General features: G+C 40.9%; 1 protein-coding gene and 1 long non-coding RNA gene across 3 annotated transcripts in view; one reads left to right on the top strand and one right to left on the bottom strand.

Annotated features, from left to right (window-relative positions):
- The window catches only part of LOC124619869 (thiosulfate:glutathione sulfurtransferase-like), a 278,370-nt gene extending 267,775 nt beyond the window's left edge, over positions 1-10,595 (top strand). For both annotated transcript variants that reach the window (XM_047146493.1, XM_047146500.1), the window contains one exon: positions 10,423-10,595. In XM_047146493.1, the coding sequence (XP_047002449.1) occupies positions 10,423-10,486 (64 nt within the window). In that variant the 3' untranslated portion in view covers positions 10,487-10,595. The remainder of the gene's footprint in view (positions 1-10,422) is intronic.
- Positions 10,596-11,605: 1,010 nt separating this feature from the next.
- Positions 11,606-18,819, bottom strand: part of LOC124619890 — a 64,748-nt gene continuing 57,534 nt past the window's right edge. Inside the window, exon 2 of the long non-coding RNA XR_006980160.1 lies at positions 11,606-11,873. This is a non-coding gene — a long non-coding RNA (uncharacterized LOC124619890). The remainder of the gene's footprint in view (positions 11,874-18,819) is intronic.

Below are 18,819 nucleotides of genomic sequence, written 5' to 3'. Positions count from 1 at the left end.
AGGACCAGGTGAATCTGATGGAACCAAAGGAGTTGAGGTTGGAGAGGAAATTCTGGAGTTCTTCTTCACTGTGAGTCCAGATCATGAAGGTGTCATCAATAAATCTGTACCAAACTTTGGGTTGGCAGGCCTGGGTAGCCAAGAAGGCTTCCTCTAAGCGACCCATAAATAGGTTGGCGTACGAGGGGGCCATCCTGGTACCCATGGCTGTTCCCTTTAATTGTTGGTATGTCTGGCCTTCAAAAGTGATTACATATACATGATACAAATGTACCATTGTACCTAATAAGGCACAATATTGGGTGTTACATCGTACCTATTACAAATATTCAGATTTTACACAACTATATATATATAGTAGTATTCGGAGTAGGTATTAAAATTCATGGACAAGAAATAAAAACTTTGAGTTTCGCCGATGGCATTGTAATTCTGTCAGAGACACCAAAGGACTTGGAAGAGCAGTTGAATGGAATGGACAGTGTCTTGAAAGGAGGATATAAGATGAACATCAACAAAAGCAAAACAAGGATAATGGAATGTAGTCTAATTAAGTCGGGTGATGCTGAGGGAATTAGATTAGGAAATGAGGCACTTAAAGTACTAAAGGAGTTTTGCTATTTGGGGAGCAAAATAACTGATGATGGTCGAAGTAGAGAGGATATAAAATGTAGGCTGGCAATGGCAAGGAAAGCGTTTCTGAAGAAGAGAAATTTGTTAACATCCAGTATTGATTTAAGTGTCAGGAAGTCATTTCTGAAAGTATTCGTATGGAGTGTAGCCATGTATGGAAGTGAAACATGGACGATAAATAGTTTGGACAAGAAGAGAATAGAAGCTTTCGAAATGTGGTGCTACAGAAGAATGCTGAAGATTAGATGGGTAGATCACATAACTAATGAGGAAGTATTGAATAGGATTGGGGAGAAGAGAAGTTTGTGGCACAACTTGACCAGAAGAAGGGATCGGATGGTAGGACATGTTCTGAGGCATCAAGGGATCACCAATTTAGTGTGTGTGTGTGTATATATATATATATATATATATATATAACACATTGACACCGGTGTGTCAGACCCACCATACTTGCTCCGGACACTGCGAGAGGGCTGTACAAGCAATGATCACACACACGGCACAGCGGACACACCAGGAACCGCGGTGTTGGCCGTCGAATGGCGCTAGCTGCGCAGCATTTGTGCACCACCGCCGTCAGTGTCAGCCAGTTTGCCGTGGCATACGGAGCTCCATCGCAGTCTTTAACACTGGTAGCATGCCGCGACAGCGTGGACGTGAACCGTATGTGCAGTTGACGGACTTTGAGCGAGGGCGTATAGTGGGCATGCGGAAGGCCGGGTGGACGTACCGCCGAATTGCTCAACACGTGGGGCGTGAGGTCTCCACAGTACATCGATGTTGTCGCCAGTGGTCGGCGGAAGGTGCACGTGCCCGTCAACCTGGGACCGGACCGCAGCGACGCACGGATGCACGCCAAGACCGTAGGATCCTACGCAGTGCCGTAGGGGACCGCACCGCCACTTCCCAGCAAATTAGGGACACTGTTGCTCCTGGGGTATCGGCGAGGACCATTCGCAACCGTCTCCATGAAGCTGGGCTACGGTCCCGCACACCGTTAAGCCGTCTTCCGCTCACGCCCCAACATCGTGCAGCCCGCCTCCAGTGGTGTCGCGACAGGCGTGAATGGAGGGACGAATGGAGACGTGTCGTCTTCAGCGATGAGAGTCGCTTCTGCCTTGGTGCCAATGATGGTCGTATGCGTGTTTGGCGCCGTGCAGGTGAGCGCCACAATCAGGACTGCATACGACCGAGGCACACAGGGCCAACACCCGGCATCATGGTGTGGGGAGCGATCTCCTACACTGGCCGTACACCACTGGTGATCGTCGAGGGGACACTGAATAGTGCACGGTACATCCAAACCGTCATCGAACCAATCGTTCTACCATTCCTAGACCGGCAAGGGAACTTGCTGTTCCAACAGGACAATGCACGTCCGCATGTATCCCGTGCCACCCAACGTGCTCTAGAAGGTGTAAGTCAACTACCCTGGCCAGCAAGGTCTCCGGATCTGTCCCCCATTGAGCATGTTTGGGACTGGATGAAGCGTCATCTCACGCGGTCCTCACGTCCAGCACGAACGCTGGTCCAACTGAGGCGCCAGGTGGAAATGGCATGGCAAGCTGTTCCACAGGACTACATCCAGCATCTCTACGATCGTCTCCATGGGAGAATAGCAGCCTGCATTGCTGCGAAAGGTGGATATACACTGTACTAGTGCCGACATTGTGCATGCTCTGTTGCCTGTGTCTATGTGCCTGTGGTTCTGTCAGTGTGATCATGTGATGTATCTGACCCCAGGAATGTGTCAATAAAGTTTCCCCTTCCTGGGACAATGAATTCACGGTGTTCTTATTTCAATTTCCAGGAGTGTATATATATATAATAATTTATTTTAGTTTAATATTAATATTCACTTAAAGAATATAAACACTTGTCAATCAAGAAATATTTCAGTTTCACTTTGAATAAGTTCCCTTTGTGGCACCTTATAGAACTCGGTAATCTGTTGTACCATATTTGACCACTAATGCATGGACTATGGTCCGTTGTTTTTAATTGTGTTTTTTGTCTGTAGTAGCAGTCTTTATTTCCTAGAAATCTGCAGCCTTCTGTGTCCACTACTTCAGTTCCACTTATGTTACTGATAGAGGTTTGGTGTGAGTTTGTAGGTTTAAATGGCAATAACTGAGATTTACTGATATTAACTTTCAAACCTTGATCTTGGAAATAAGTAGTTATTTGACGTAGTCCCTCAGTTGCTACCAACGTTAACTCATCATTTTGTTTACCAAGAAATAACAGTGAGGTATCGTCTGCATAGGTTACCAATTGGGAGTTGAAAGGTTGCTCTATATCATTTATGTACACTAGGAAAAGGAAAGGGCCCAAAATTGAGCCCTGGGGTACACCTTGTGTGACTGTTTCATATTTGGACTGGAAATTAATGATCTGATTATTGATTTTGTAAGTCAGCTTTGTACACTGCTTGCGGTTAAATAAATATGTAGCCAGCAATTGCATGGATGCAGCATTTACATTGTATGACTCAAGTTTACTTAAAAGTAACTCATGATTTACCGAGTCAAAGGCTTTAGTAAGGTCTAGAAATATGCCACTGTTTGTATTCCTTGATCAAGGGCACCATACGTTTTGTGAAGAAATTCCGTAATTGCTGTGATAGTACTATGATCTTTTCGGAATCCATGTTGTGTCTCTGTTAGGAACTTATTTTTCAAGAAATAGTCACTAAGTTGTGTCAGCAGCACAACTTCAAATACTTTGCTGAAGACAGGTATTAATGATATGGGCCTGAAATTTGAAACCTCTTCCTTGGATCCTTTTTTACGCACTGGTTTAACTGTGCTACATTTCAATACATTTGGAAATGTATGTTCTCTAATACTGCAGTTTACCAGGTGGGTGATTATTTTAACTAATTCCTTATTACATTTTTTAATCACGATACTACTCAAACCATCCCATCGAGATGAGAACTTATTCTTTAGGTTATTTATTATCTTGCCTATTTTTTTTTTCACTTACTTGTTTGAATTCAAAAGGTGGCTCTTCAAAGGGGCAGAGCTTTACCTCACTACTCACAGTTGTGTTATTAACTAGGACTAACAGCTGCAGATATAAAGTATTTATTGAAAACATTGCAGACTTTATTAGGATCTTTAATTGTGTTCCCTTCATGTCTTATACTTACAATTTCAGTTTCTGGCTTGGGTGTGGCTTTGCGAAATTGATTTACAATTCTCCATGAGGTCTTGGCTATATTGTCTGATTGAGCTATTTCACTGCTGTATATCTGTTTTCTTAGATTTGAAAGATCTTTCTTGAAGATTTTCTTGGCTTCGTTCTACTTGGCCTTAAAAACCTGCAGGTTGTGTGTACTTTGTTAGTGGCAAGTTTCGTAATGGATAAAAATAAAAGGTATTCATATGGTGGGAGCTGCAAATTGAAAGTAATAGCGTATCCAGAAGAACATGGAAACAAAGTATCTGAGTCCTATTTTGACCCTCCACCAACAGAAAGTAAAGAAAAACTGAAAAAAAATTAGGAAGACTTAAAGTGCAAATAGAGGACTGAATGCAAAAATGACCAAAACTAGAAGATGACAATTTTCAGGGTATTTAAAGGTCAGTTCGGTTTTATAAACTAAGAATTTTTTTTAGCCAGCTTTGCAGTCTAATAAAAAATGGTAAAATGCTTTTTTTCTTTTTTTAATTGCTTAAAAATTAAGGTGGCTTATATAGTCCTTAACATCCTGTCGTCCGTAAAATATGGTATGCCATGCTCCTTCATATGTGCCCCGTAGACAACAGCAAGCTCCTGTCTTGTTTCAATCAGATCCTGTTTGATGGACATAACCCCATCACTTGGAAGAAGGCAATTGCTTGGAAGGAGGCAATATTAATTCCATTCTGGATGCAAGGCAAGGATTGTAACAACCCTAATAGTTACTGGAATGTATGGATAAGACTCTTGAGTGCCTGGTCTGTTGCTTCCTCGTCTGGCTCATTGAATCCTGAGGTCACCTAATGGCTCCCAGTGCAGTTTCAGGCTCTACTTTTCATATTTTTCTGCCCTTGACGACTTAATTCTACAGGAGGCAGCAATACAAGAGTCCTTCTTATGATGAAAGCATTTGGTTGGTGTGTTTTTTGATGTTGAAAAAGCACACACCACTACATGGAGGTACAAAACCCTTCACCAACTTCATGAGTGGGCATTATATGGACGTTTTCCATTTCTTATCCAAACCTTCCTCCAGAACCAGTGCTCTCGATATTGCATTGGTGATACCTTATCTGATTGCTATGTGCAGGAGAAAGGGATGCCCCCGAGGTAGTGTACTCAGTGTTACACTGTTTGCAAATCACTGTCAATAGCATCACTTCCACAGTCAAGAGCCTTGTTAAATGCTCTTTGTCTGTGGATGACTTTGCAATCTACTTTTCCTCCAATCTTACAGTGACAATGAAGTAACTACAGCTGACAATCATGAAAAGCTGGAAGCTTGGGCCAGTAAAACTAGTTTTATGTTCTCACCAGAGAAGACTACATGTGTCAGTTTTAACACTGCTTGTTGAAGGTGTAACCAGCCAGAGCTCACAAGGGAGGGGGGGGACAATATTTTACATTTAAAATTTAAAGGCACCGTGCACAGTTAGGGCCTACTGTCTGACTTGAAATCAACATGGCCTCCACACCTGAGAGATCTGTGAACAAAGGGCTTCAAATCATTGAATATTTTGAATTGCCTCAGCAGAAAGGTGTGAGAAGCTGACATGTTCCACAACCTGCAGTTTTATAGGGCATTTATCAGATTGTGGTTCCATTATGGCAGTGTACTTTTGAGATCAGACCCTATTTACTGTCTCAAGACATTAGATGCTGTCCACTATGAGGGCATACGGATATGAACTGGAGAGACTGGTAAACCACCACTCTGGCTTGGCTGATCCTGTACATTTCAGCATTGCCTCAGTCACTGGCAGTACACCATAACTTTAAATGGCTGTTCAGGAATCTGCCCCCCATGATCAAGCAATTAGGGTATGTGCTACTGACTGTCTCAGTGATCTGAAAATGTCAGACCTCTGAATGCAGTCAGGGATGAAACAAATTGCCTTCGTGTCTCCAGAAGCCCAAAGCAATTTTGAGCTTTACGCAGTACAAGAAAACTTTTAATCCAGATTATGTTTGTAAAACTCTGTTTAAGCTTTATGCAGTAAAAGAAAACTTGTGCTCTTTATGTTTGTAAAACTCTGTTTTCTTCAATTTTTAAGTATGTATTGTAGTTTTATCATTTTTTATTTGTTTATAAGAGTGGATCCCAGCAAGAGAATGCTCTTGGTTGTGCAGTTGCTTTTCATGGTAGAGTTTTCAAAGTGCATATTCTGAACAATTTACAAATTATGGGGAGTTACATGGCATTTTGATGGCACTGGGGTGTATTCACAGGCATAATAGTACAAGGTTTCCTGTTTGTTCTGACTCACTCAATGTGCTATAAGCGATCCACCAAATGTATCTGATAGAGCAGTTGATCAGCTTGTCCATGAGTTCTTACACAGCTCCGAAACCTTGGTAAGGAGGTGGTCTTTTGCTGGGACCCTGACACATTGGGAACTGACAAGTATTGGAGGCAAGTGTCACATCTTGTTAATGACAGACAGCTTCAAACCAGGCAGGAATCGCTGCTGTCAGTCAGTGGACATCCAGCTCAACCAGTTTCCAAGTAAACACTGTGAGGTCAAATGCATTCAGTAGACACTTGGAGTCAGGTGCTTTGCAAGATGCCATAACTTACAGCGGCACACAAATCTGAATGTCTTCATGGACGAAGCAACGCAGAAATTGAACAGTAGCTGACTAGAACCATGTTGTACGGTCTGATGAGTCACGATTTTTGCCGTTTTTCAAATTATGCACAACACCAAGTTCATCAAAAGCCCAATGAGATCTTTAACCTGCAGTGTCTGGAGGGTGTAGGTCAGGCAGAAGATGGTTGTGTGATGTTTTGATTTTTATTTTCCCCCAGCACCATGACTTGTGCCCATTCATTCAGCTTACTGTAAACATGGACCTGTGTGGCACAGGGTTGCATTTTCTTCTACATCTCTTGACTTTAAAGATGACAACAGATGTACTGAAAGGACAGCATGTGTGTTCTTGGTTTTACAAATGCTCAGTTATCCTATTGCACATCATCTGTCCACTAAATCTCTTGTTCTTAACCACACAGAAGTGCATTACTATAAGGGACTGCAGATGGAAATACCAGTCAGCAGTCCTTCAATTTTGTAGCTCTGCCAGATCTACTGTCAATCAGTCCCTATTGCACATCATCTGTCCACTAAATTTCTTGATCTTAACCAAACAAAAGTGCATCACTATTTGGGACTGCAGATGGAAATACCACTATTTGGGACTGCAGATCGAAATATCAGTCAGCATTCCTGCAATTTTGTAGCTCTGCTGGATCTAACCGTCAATCAGCCAGCTGGATATGGCATAACTGAGACTCGTTTTCTCACAAAATTGATGATGGTGATATTGGATTTGTGGGGCACTCACCTGCACGGTTATCAGTGCCCATACAAATTCCTAATCTTTTCACAGTCCATTTATGCTGCTTTTCCTGAATGATGATGAAATGATGAAGACAACACAAACACCCAGTCCCTGGGCGGAGATCACAAAATTGAGTCCATTATCAAGAACAGAGGTGATGTTACGCAGTATCAGTGTGACGTCTCTTGGGGGTGGCTAAGATTTGTCATGTGTGCTCAGCTTTTCCATGATAGACCATGCACTTTTAACAGGCAAACATGCATAAAAACCTTTGGTACTGTAAGTTATTCCTCATTTGATCCCAATCTTTGTTACACTGATGTGAACTTAGTCAAAGATTATCTTACTAAATTAAGTGTTACATTTTGTTATTTCTTCTGCTCATAGTAATATCATTCATCATCGTCATCAAGAACCATCTGACAATATAAGAAGTGATCAAAAAGTTTGGAATTGAGGGCATTGCTGTAGCCTGTATGCAACTTAGCACTACTCTGATACAGGTATATAAACACTGACTTGTAGGCACTGGATTAGTGTAACATTCATGTCTTTCTGAAGTGGATGCGGAATTGTGAACTGTGGTGACATTTTTACCAAATGCACTCAAACAGGACCAGCATATTGTAATTATTTTCTTCCTGCCGAAGTACAAACACCAGTAGACTTCCATGGGAAAATGAAGTATGTGTATGGGGCAGGATGTCTGTCAAAAACCACCTTTGGGGAATGGTATAACAAGTTCCATGCTGGTCACAATTCAGCACAAGCCACTTGTCAGTCTGGGAGGCCAGCTCATCCATTCAAGGAACTTTGTGTCTCCATGACTGGTGAATGGTACTGTGCAATGCTGGGGAAATTACAGTGTGCAATTAAGGCAAAACCTCTGGGAAGTTCTGTATTGGTCACAGTTCAACACAAGGTACTGGTCAATCTGGGAGGCCAGGCTCATCCATTCAAGGAACCTTTTCAACTTGGTGTGTCAATAGGATGATTGCCTCAGTGTTCACTGTTATTTTGCATGATTGGCATACTGATTCTGGACTGTGTGGCCTTAGAATGGAAACTTTTTGATCACCCCGTGCTTACTAGGTCTGTTTAAAAAATTCCCCAGAACATTTGTAATTTCTTACCAATGGTGTGTCGGAGCGAAATGCGGTTGGCATCCCTGCAAACACCTGTGTTTAATGTATAACTCCGGAAGTTTCATTGTTGTATGTCCACTAGTTATTGTCAGTGCTGCATTGAGTAGAACATCGCACAGTTTGTGAATTTCAAGATAGCAGAGTTAGAGGAGCAAGGTGTCTGCATTAAGTTTTGCTTGGAACTCGCAAAAACCTTTACAGAGACTCACCAAATGCAGAAAGCCTTCGGTGATGAATGCTTAAACCATACTTGGTATTACGAATGGTTCATCGGTTTAAGAAAGGCCAGATGAAAGTTAAAAATGAATGCTCATTCAGGAACATCAACGGATTGTGCTTGGCAATGAAAACTGACTGTCCGAGAGATTGCAGAAGAATGTAACATTTCAGCTGGATCATGCCATAAAATCCTGACACAGTATCTTGGAATGCATCATGTTGCCACCAAGTTCATCCCTCAGCCCATGAGTCACGACCAGAAAGAACGGCGCCTTGCAATCTGTGAAGAGCTTTTGGGGTGTGCAAATGAGAATGAGATGTTCCTTTAGAGAATCATAAGTGGTGTTCAGACATGTATCTACAGTTATAATGTTGAGACTAAGGTTCAGTATTCACAGTGGCTCAGGAAAGGTTCTCCAAGACCAAAAAAAGCTCATCAGGTTAGGTCAAGTGTCAAAGCCATGCTGATAGTTTTCTTTGACTTTGAAGGATTAGTTAATCATGAATTCATGCCACAGGGACAAACTGTTAATCGATGGTACTATCAGGATGTGTCACGATGCCTGTTAGAAGGAAACAGCATGAAATGTGACAATTCATGGGGCTTGCATCACAATAATGTTCCCACACATTCACCCCTGTTGGTGGGTGACTAATGCACAAAAAAATTAAACCGCTGTGCCACCTCATACTCTCTACTCACCAGACTTGGCCCTTGTAGAGACTTTTTTATTTCCAAAGTTGAAAACACCATCGAAAGGACAAAGATTTGCATCGATAAAAGAAAATTCGCAGACAGCGCTTTGCACAATACAGCAAGAAGCATATAAGACTGCTTCTGGAAGTGGAAACTGCATCAAGAGCTGTGTGTCGATTGTGGAGGAGAGTATTTTGAAGGAAACCATGCACAATAAGTAAAAGGTAATCGTAGAAAAATTTTGTGGACAAATTTCCAGAATTTTTTGAACAGACCACCTATATTACTTTCAAATCTATTATGCTTTCACATTGCATTGACAGTGAGGAATGCTTTTAGTTCACCTCTGAATGTGTATAAGTTAGTTATGTTGTGATTTATGTGGATTGTAGCAGATATATAAACTCCTTTTGCGTTTATGTGTGAGTTGTTGTTTTATCATGGCTGTCAATGCCATAATGTCTTCAAAAGGGATTGCTTTTCCTTATGTGACAATTAACAGCATTTTATGTACAGGCACACAAATTTAAATCTTATGGGCATTTGAAGATAGTGGTTCTGTCTGTGGATCACTTCAGTTGTTTAAATTCTCATGGTTGGCATTTACAGTCATATAGAACTTTTGAACAGACAACATATTCAGCATTAACTGTAGAATTACCTGTTTCACTATTCACTTAAGGTTTACTGATATTTGTTTTAAGATGTTAACATTGTTAAAAAGGCTCAGATGTGGTAATGACAAGAACATGTGTCGGAGGATTTATAAAGATTGACTGCCTTTGGCAGTATACCACTTAATAATGGCCTTAAGGCCAAAATTGCAATATTAAAAATGATTTCTTTTAAAAAATTTCAATTGTTGCTTTCCAGTCATGTCATCCAGCATGTATGTCTACTGATTTAGGATATTGACTGACACTTCCTTCCATTCGGAACGTGCAAATTGTATCCCTGCTTTCCGTTGTACTGTATTTTCCTTTAATCTGGTGGAATCCAACAGTTTTACCAATAAATCAAATATTGTTTATTTAAGAGCTTATGATAATACAGCATTGTTCTTACACATTGTTTTGTTTCATTGCTTGAAGGATTTTAATAACCATACTGATTCTTTTGTAAAATATATATTTGTTTTTCTTAAGTGGTCCACATTCATGAGGATAACATTACAAGAGATGACCTTCATTGTTTCAGGGCAAAACACTACAAAGGTGGTTACTCAGACTGGGAAGAGCACACAAAACCAAAAACCAGCTAGAAATGACAATTTGATACTGGTACATGTGAGACTCTGCAGGAATTTGCTTGAGAGGATAAAATGTAGTGCTTTTTTCTATCTGCCTTAATAAAATGCAACTTTTCATTTTGTTGGTCTTTATAATAGAAGTTATATTACCTGTATCATTTACAGTTATCCTTTTTCCTTAACAAATTTTACAGCATTTGTTACAGAAAGATAAATGTACTAAGAGCTTTCTATGTAATTGTTGAGTGTAAGCTGTAAATGGACCAAAATCATTTCTGTAGTCTATTCTCCACCACTCCTTTGGTAAAACATCAGTCTGTAGTCATAAAGCTGAAAAACTTAAGGTATTGGATGGATAATGTACATAACACCACAATTTTGGTTCCACTTTTTGATTCATTATCCTCAGTGTTCTATTTTTCAGACAATGAGCAGTTTATTAACTTTGTATGAAAAATAGCGCATAAACCATATTATCACTCACAAACAAACAAGAGTCCAGTGAAAGAATTCATCAGATAAATTGTAAAGTTGTTGAAGCACAAATTTAAAAACACTGTTCAAGAATCAATAATAGGCCTAAAAAGTCGCCTAAACATAGTGATTGTATGTGGCACAGAACATATTTCATATTTACACAATACATCGCTGAAAAAAAAATACCGTCTTGCAGAAAAAGACAACATTACTGAATTTGTGTGGACATCGATATGCATATTTTCATGGAGAGATTGCAGATAGTTGTTGCGTGAATGAACACCAGAAACAGATTACACGTAAGTGTTAATCGTTTACTCATTTAGCGGGGACTGTGTTAATCAGCTACTTGCTACCTGCAGACTATTTTGGGAGAACAAACAGTGGAAACTCCAGGCTGGAATGTCACCATACAGATGACCTGCTGAGTTGCAGACAGGCACAATGAAAAGACTGTTACACATTATAGCTTTGGGCCAAAGCCTTCTTGTGCAAAGCAAACAAGCATGTGTGCACCCCCCCCCCCACACACACACACACAAGGAAGCACACCTTACCCACACGACTGCTACCACTGGCGTTGAAGGCTGTTCTGTTCTTTGTTTTAAGCAGCTTGCCCCACAATTTTATTCATACTGTGAGAACATTCTCAGGTGAAGCATATTATCTGATTCGCTTTATTCTTGCGAACATGACAATGTTCACCAAAATTTTGAGTATAAAGCATATTCTTTGTTTTATTCGTATGACCCAATGGCTGCAACATGATCAGGCAGGAGCAGTGACAATGACGGCAGTGTCGACTGGCAGCAGCATGTGGATCCAGTGGAGCAGCAAAGAAAAGCTGCTATACCAGCAGGCATTGTCAATGGCAGCCCATGATGACTGCAGCATGGACTGCAGTGGCACGTACTTGGCAACTCTGTGAAAAGTAACACAAACATTAGCAGCTGGTGGTTAGGTTTGATATGGACAGAAGTACTGCTGTAGCCATCTTTGAGGTGGAAGTCAACATCTATAAAAGTGGTTTGTTGGGTTGAGTAGAACCAGGTGAAGTGAATGGGGGAGAAGGTGTTGAGGTTCTGGAGAAATGTGGATAGGGTGTTCTCACCCTCAATCCAGATTACAAAGATGTCATCAATGAATCTGAACCAGGTGAATAGGTCGGCAAAGCGTGGTGCCATGTGGGTGCCCATAGCCATTCTCCAAATTGTTTTGTAGGTAATGCCTTCAAAGGAGAAGTAATTGTGGGTGAGGATATAGTTGGTCATTCTAACTAGGAAGGGGGGTGTTGGTTTGGAATCCATCAGGCACTGGGAAAGATAGTGTTCAATTGCAATATGGTCATGGGCATTAGGGATGTTAGTGTAACGGGAGGTGACATTAAAAGTGACGAGCAGTCCACCATAAGGCAAAGGAACAGGAACTGTGGAGTGTTGGTGGAGGAAATAGTTGGTATCTTTTCTGTAGGAGAGTAGGTTGCAGGTAATTGGCTGAAGATGTTGGTCTACAAGAGCAGAGATTCTCTAAGTGGGGGCAAAGTAACTGGCCACAATGGGGCAATCCTGGGTGGTTGGTAGGACTGTGGACAGTGGTAGGGGTGAGGAGACAGGTGGACTCTGGGAGGAGGTTCTGGGGTGGGCCTAAGGATTTAAGGAGAGACTGGAGATCCTGCTGGATTTCTGGAACAGGGTCACTATACCAGGGTTTATAAGTGGATGAATGTGACAACTGGCAGAATCCATTTGCCAGGTAATCCTTGCAGTTCAAAATAATGGCTGTGAATCCTTTGGCAGTAGGTAGGATTACAAGGTCAGGACTAGCTTTTAGGTGCTGGATTGTGGTTCTTTCTGTGGATGTAAGGTTAGTGTGCATGTTGAGGGATTTGGGAAATGATGGTGAGGCAAGGATCGAGGGTAAGAAATTCTGAAAAGCTAACAGGTGTGATTTGGGGGTAGTGGGGGTGAAGCAAGGTTAAACTGAGGAGTGAACTGAGTCAGACACGGTTCAACATTGGTCTTTGTTTGAGTCTGATTGTTATGATTGGTTGCAAAAAAGCGTTTCCCTGTAGGGACCGGATGAGAGAAGATCTTTAAGTACTGCATGATTGAATTTGATAGTGGGGCGAAAGGTGAAGCCTTTGGATAGGACTGATATTTCCACAGGTCTAAGGCTCTTGGGGTAATGGTTTGCTACTGTGTTTCGGGTCTGTTTAGGTTCTGGATTCTGTATGGGTGGTGGGAGGGGGTTTTGGAAGGTGGGGTAAATGTAGCAGGTCTGTGAGACACCGTTTGTCAGCTATGAGGGGATATGGTGGAGGTTTGGAGGTTGTTGTAGAGGTGGTGGACAGTTGTAATCCAAGGCGGGAGTAGGAAGTGAGCAGGGTGGAGAGTTTTATGACATGGCAATCTGCATGTTGGTCAAGGTCCTGGAGGGCAAGAGTTTCAATGTGTGTTAGGGAATCCAAGAATTTGGGATTGAATAGCAGCAGAGATTTACTGATGGAGAGAAGGTTTTGCAAGGAGGTTTGGGGTTGACTGATGTGGTTTTACAGGACTATGTTGAATCGGAAAAGATGGAGGTCATTGTGGAAGGGAGGATGGCAGCTGAAGTTCGGTAATTTGATGGGAAGTCCATTTGGGGGGGGGGGGGGGGGGTCCATGAGCCAAGCAGCAGTGCAGGTACAGTGTGTGGGACAGGGTTCTCACTAGGGATAAGGAAGCTTTGCTGTATTGATGCAGATGGAAGGAGCAAGGCTGCACTGTGGTGGAAAAAATGTGAAAAAATGTAAATAAAGTAGAATTACATCCAAAAAAATTAGTAAACATACACCCAAATAAGTGGGAAAAACCCTGGAAAGGGTGAAACGGATGAAATAATGGGAAACAAGATGAAATATGGGAGTATGTCAGTAGTGAACAGGGAAAACCATGTATATAGCATATGTCTGTTGAATATTCGTTGATTAGGTCCTTTTGCCGCAGGCATCAGGAAGTAATGTCTTTGCCCGGGTTGCAAATGGAATCTGAAAGCAGCTGATGGTCGGTAAAGAAAGTAAACTCATGTCCTTCAATATAATTGTGGAAGTGTCTCACCACCTGATAGAGCACGAGGAGTTTGCAGTCAAATATAGACCACTTGTGTTGTGCAGGAGAGTTTTCTGGAGAAAAAAACTGAGAGGTTCAGTGGTATCGGTGATGTGCTGTTGCAAACCCATGCCTATTGATGTATCACTTGCATTGAAAGTGACAGAGGTGTGGTCTTCAGGTACTAGGTGTGATGATGTGGGTTAGGGCAAAATTGAAGGCACCGAATGCTTGGAAAATATCATCAGTCCATGTAGATTTCCTCATGCCCGAGTGTTTTATCCAATGACAGTGTCAGAGGGTGGTGCCTGGATGGAGTTAGCAAAAGGAAGGTGACAGGGAGATGACAGCAGTAGAAGTTTATAATGCCCAGTAATCTCTGTCCTTCACAATAGTCCTTTAGTAGAAGAAGTTTATGGATAAAATCAACACAGTCGGATGGCAGGCAGATGCCCTCAGCCAACACAGTACAGCCAAGAAAAGTCACATTGCTGTATGTGACTTTTTGTAATTGATTTCAACACCATTGTTACAGAGTAGAGTGTTTCCTGGGCTTGAGCCAAATCCTCTTTGTGTTTCTCAGGGGGAGCCAAATCCTCTTTGTGTTTCTCAGGGGGAGCCAAATCCTCTTTGTGTTCCTCAGGGGAGGGGGAAATAAAGATGTCATCCAAGGAGGTATATGCGAATGGGAGGTTGAACAATGTAGAAATAATATACTGCTGCCAAGTCTGGGCCACGTTTTTTTTTTAAACCAGTGGTAATTAGAGCAATCTTGTGGATGTCGTTCTTGAACACAGGAATTTGATGGTAATCTTTGCAGCAACTCAGTACACTGAACACATGTGCACCTCTGAGCAGCTGGGCAAAGTCCTGACTGTGTGGGATCGGATGATTGTTCAAAACAGTGTGAGGATTCAGAAGCCTGTAGCCCTGCACAGATTAAATGTATTAATTTTCATCTGGATGACATGCATGGTGAAAGATCAACTGCTATATAATTGTCAGATATGCCAACTTTCAAAAGTGAAAAATCAGGAGAATTTTAACGGTGTACTATAGTGAATTACAACACATCCCTGACGATTAAAGTTGCAATAATTCAATACCTGTAACAACTCAGTTACATTTGCTTTGTTATTTACATGTAAATACTAAATAATGGACATACCTGAGCCTTCAGACTGTATAATTTATCATTCAACACCCTGAACAACATGAATGATGAGGTCTGCAGGTTTCTTTGGATTCACACACATTCAAGTGAAGCACTCTCGAGAGAACTTCAGTTCGAAATTACTATCTGAGGAAACAAATTAACGTCTATTAGATTTCTGTTTTGACATTAGCACACTTTTTGCATGAATAAATCACTGTTAAATGATCACACGTTTTCATTTCATAATGCAACCCGTATTTGCATGGCATCTTATGTCTGTAAGACATCTTTCCCAAATTTAAATCAATTTTATACAGGATGTACATGTTAGGCTTAGCAAATGATCTGAATAGTTTATTAGTCTGAATTTGTCTGATTACGGTAGTTACTTATTCAGCACACCTGTAGCTGACTTAGCCTTCTTCAAAAACTCTGAACTAAATTTGTCTTTTTGAACTGATTTTAAACTTAAAAATTTCTCCAAAGACATTTCTGAAAGTATGGACCTAAACTGAGTTTAGGTCTTTGTAACAGTGCTAAAAATTCTCTCACATTCCGCATTACTATGTGGAAATGACAAAATAACCAGCATTACCTTTGCAAGTTTATGATATTGAAGAACCCCATGAACCGATTTCATCTGACCTACCAACGCCCACTGAATATCAATTCTCTTTGCTGCCAAGTTGGTTTCTTCCAGCTGAAATTTATAGACCTGAGAGTGGAGAATATCAACTTCTGTATCTAAGTGTTCACTTTCGCTAGTCAGAATATTAGAAAATCTGTTTGTGAAAAATCTAAGGCTGGAAAATGATGCTTTGCCAATTGCAGAAATATTTGCAACTTCTGCATGCATTAAAACCATCTTCGAATGGAAATTTGTGTATCAAGTAATCACATGATGATAAGAAACATTTTCTTACAGACTTAAAGAATATAGACTTTTCCTCAGGCTTCAAAGTGGTCGCCGAAGCAAATGTAGAATTCCCTATCATCAGATCACAATCGTCCTTTTCATTTGCTGGAGTGTGATAACCTACATCAACAAGAGAGCTGGAGGTTTTAATAATGATTGCTCTCACATTCTTCAATAGTTCCTTTAAAACTGACCTCAATAAGTGGATATGTGGGGCACTTGACTGAAGAGCTACACTTGGGCTCTCAAAGACAGCCATAAAACTTTAAAGGAAAAGGCATAAAGATTTAGGTAAAATTGATGACAGAAACATGAACAGTCGTTTCTCACGTGATAAAGCATGGTCCACAGTGTCTGGTTTTCTGTAAAACTGATGATTGGGTTTTTATTTTAAGTGAGGAGTGTGGTGAAATCTTATGACAGTGCTTGGACTTGTGATATAAAGTAGACACATCTACATTTTGAGGGTGTTTTGGAATTTTATAATTCTCCAAAGTTTCCACTTCAGAATCCTTATCTACAATTTTACTCTTGAACAAACTAACCAAAGGGTCCCACTGCTCCAAAATCCTATCTAAACATCTTTTCAACAATAACCATCATGTAGGCACATGTTTCAGAATTTTCCTCATTTCTGTGTCATGTAAAGTTTGAAACTTTCTAAATTTTTATTACCTCTTTGCACTCCTTTCCAAATAATGAAATATGTCAGTTATATTTAAAGGCAAACATGACGCTCCCTTCTCAGCAGAAATATTAATTACGTGACAAGAACAGCCTACAATGATTGAGTTAGCAATTTCTTGCTTCAAACACCCTGCCACATCCTTTTTTAGCCCTAGCATTACAGGAGTATTATCAGCACCAAAAGCCAGACAGTTTTTTAATGGAATACGGAATTCCCGTAAAGTTGAAAGTAGAAGATCAGCAATATTAGCTCCAGTGTCATCCCCTTTTAAATTAGGCACAGAGAAGTAGTAACCCTAAATATTTTCCTCCTGAAACATTTATCCCTCTAACTTCCCCCTAGGACGCTTAATTCCCCTTAAATTTAGGGGGAAATCGCCCAACTTGGCAACACTACCTTGTAGATACAACAACGCTAATCACTTCACTTTGAACGACTATCGACTACTCCTTGTCCATGATAACTTTACGATTGCGTTGGTGCTACCAGAAGCGGAGGAAATTGGCACTAGCTGAAAGATATTCATTTGCCTCCGAACGCTGCAAACGATAAGTTCCTTACTTCCTTGTAGATACGAAGTGCTATCTATGCCTACTGCCGCTCCCGACAGCCATTGCATGAATCGTTCCATAGACAAGTAGCAGCCATACCTAGTTATCCACCAATATATCGAAGGTGCAGGATTTTCAAATAGTAAGGAAAATATTGAAACTGCTATGAAAATCGGGAGATTGGCCTTGACGGTCAGGAGATCAGGAGGAAGAATGAAAAAGTGGGAGTCTCCCGCTTAAATCGGGAGTCTTCCGCTTAAATCGGGAGTCTCCCGCTTAAATCAGGAGAGTTGGCACGTCTGAATTGTCATATAATGCCTGCATCACGTACCTCACCAAAGACTGATTGAGCATAGCACAGTGTTTTGGGATTGAGGTCGCAAGCCTTGTGTCACACAGGGGATCGTGGGGGGAGGGGTCCTCCATAGTATTGATTCTGTGATAAATACCATTAGTAATTGTAGTGAAATGTGAATCCGTGGGTGGAATGTCACTGTGGGTCCCAGAGGGAGGGCAGGGGAAGGGGAGTGGGGTTCCAGGAGGAATCACTGGCAAGCAAATTGTCACTGACTTTGGAGTCCTGGTCAAGGAGGAAGTACCAGAGAGAGTGTGGGTGTAACTGTCAAAGCGTCCTCAGGGCATGAGGAGATCCTCCAGGACGTAGAACATGTCAGAAAAACAACAATACATGACAAATATTTACAACTCAAACAAATAAGGTAATGTACCTTCCACAGGTCCCAAGTGGAATGATCATCATTTTTTTTACTGAAGAATCATTTTACAAACACTAATGCACTCAATTTAAAATAAGAAAGTTTTTTTTATTTATAAGGTAATAAACATGTAAAAAAACTACTATAATACTTACTTACAATGAACATGTTACTGCACTGAAATTGTGCAGAAGTTATATTGTACTTATACACACACACACAAAATCAGTTGGTTCTACTGAGAAATTCATCAATGGAGTAGAAGGAGTTGGCCACCAATAAATCCTTTAGGCTTCTCTTAAACTGAATTTCATTGGTTGTTAAGCTTTTTATGGCTGCTGGCAAGTTACTGAAAATATATGTTCCTGAATAATGCACACCTTTTTGTACAAGAGCAAGTGACTTTAAATCCTTGTGATGATTATTCATATTTCTAGTATTGATTCCATGAATTGAGCTATTGGTTTGAAAAAGTGATATATTTTTAATGACAAATTTCATTAAGGAATAAATATATTGGGAAGCAGTAGTTAGTGTCCATAGTCCCCTAAACAGGCTTCTGCAGGATGTTCTTGAGTTCACATGACATATAACTCTTATTGCACGTTTTTGTGCCCGGAAAACTTTAGCTTGGCTTGATGAATTACCCCAAAAAATAATCCCACATGACATTATGGAATGCAAGTAAACATAGTATGCCAGCTTTTTCATTTTTATATCCCCTATGTCTGACACAATTTGCATTGCAAATAGAG

The sequence above is a fragment of the Schistocerca americana genome, chromosome 1, assembly GCF_021461395.2.
Source record: "Schistocerca americana isolate TAMUIC-IGC-003095 chromosome 1, iqSchAmer2.1, whole genome shotgun sequence".
Classification (NCBI taxonomy): Eukaryota; Metazoa; Arthropoda; class Insecta; order Orthoptera; family Acrididae; genus Schistocerca; species Schistocerca americana.
The sequence above is the reverse complement of the archived record's forward strand: the minus strand, read 5'-3'. Positions and strand labels throughout refer to the sequence as shown.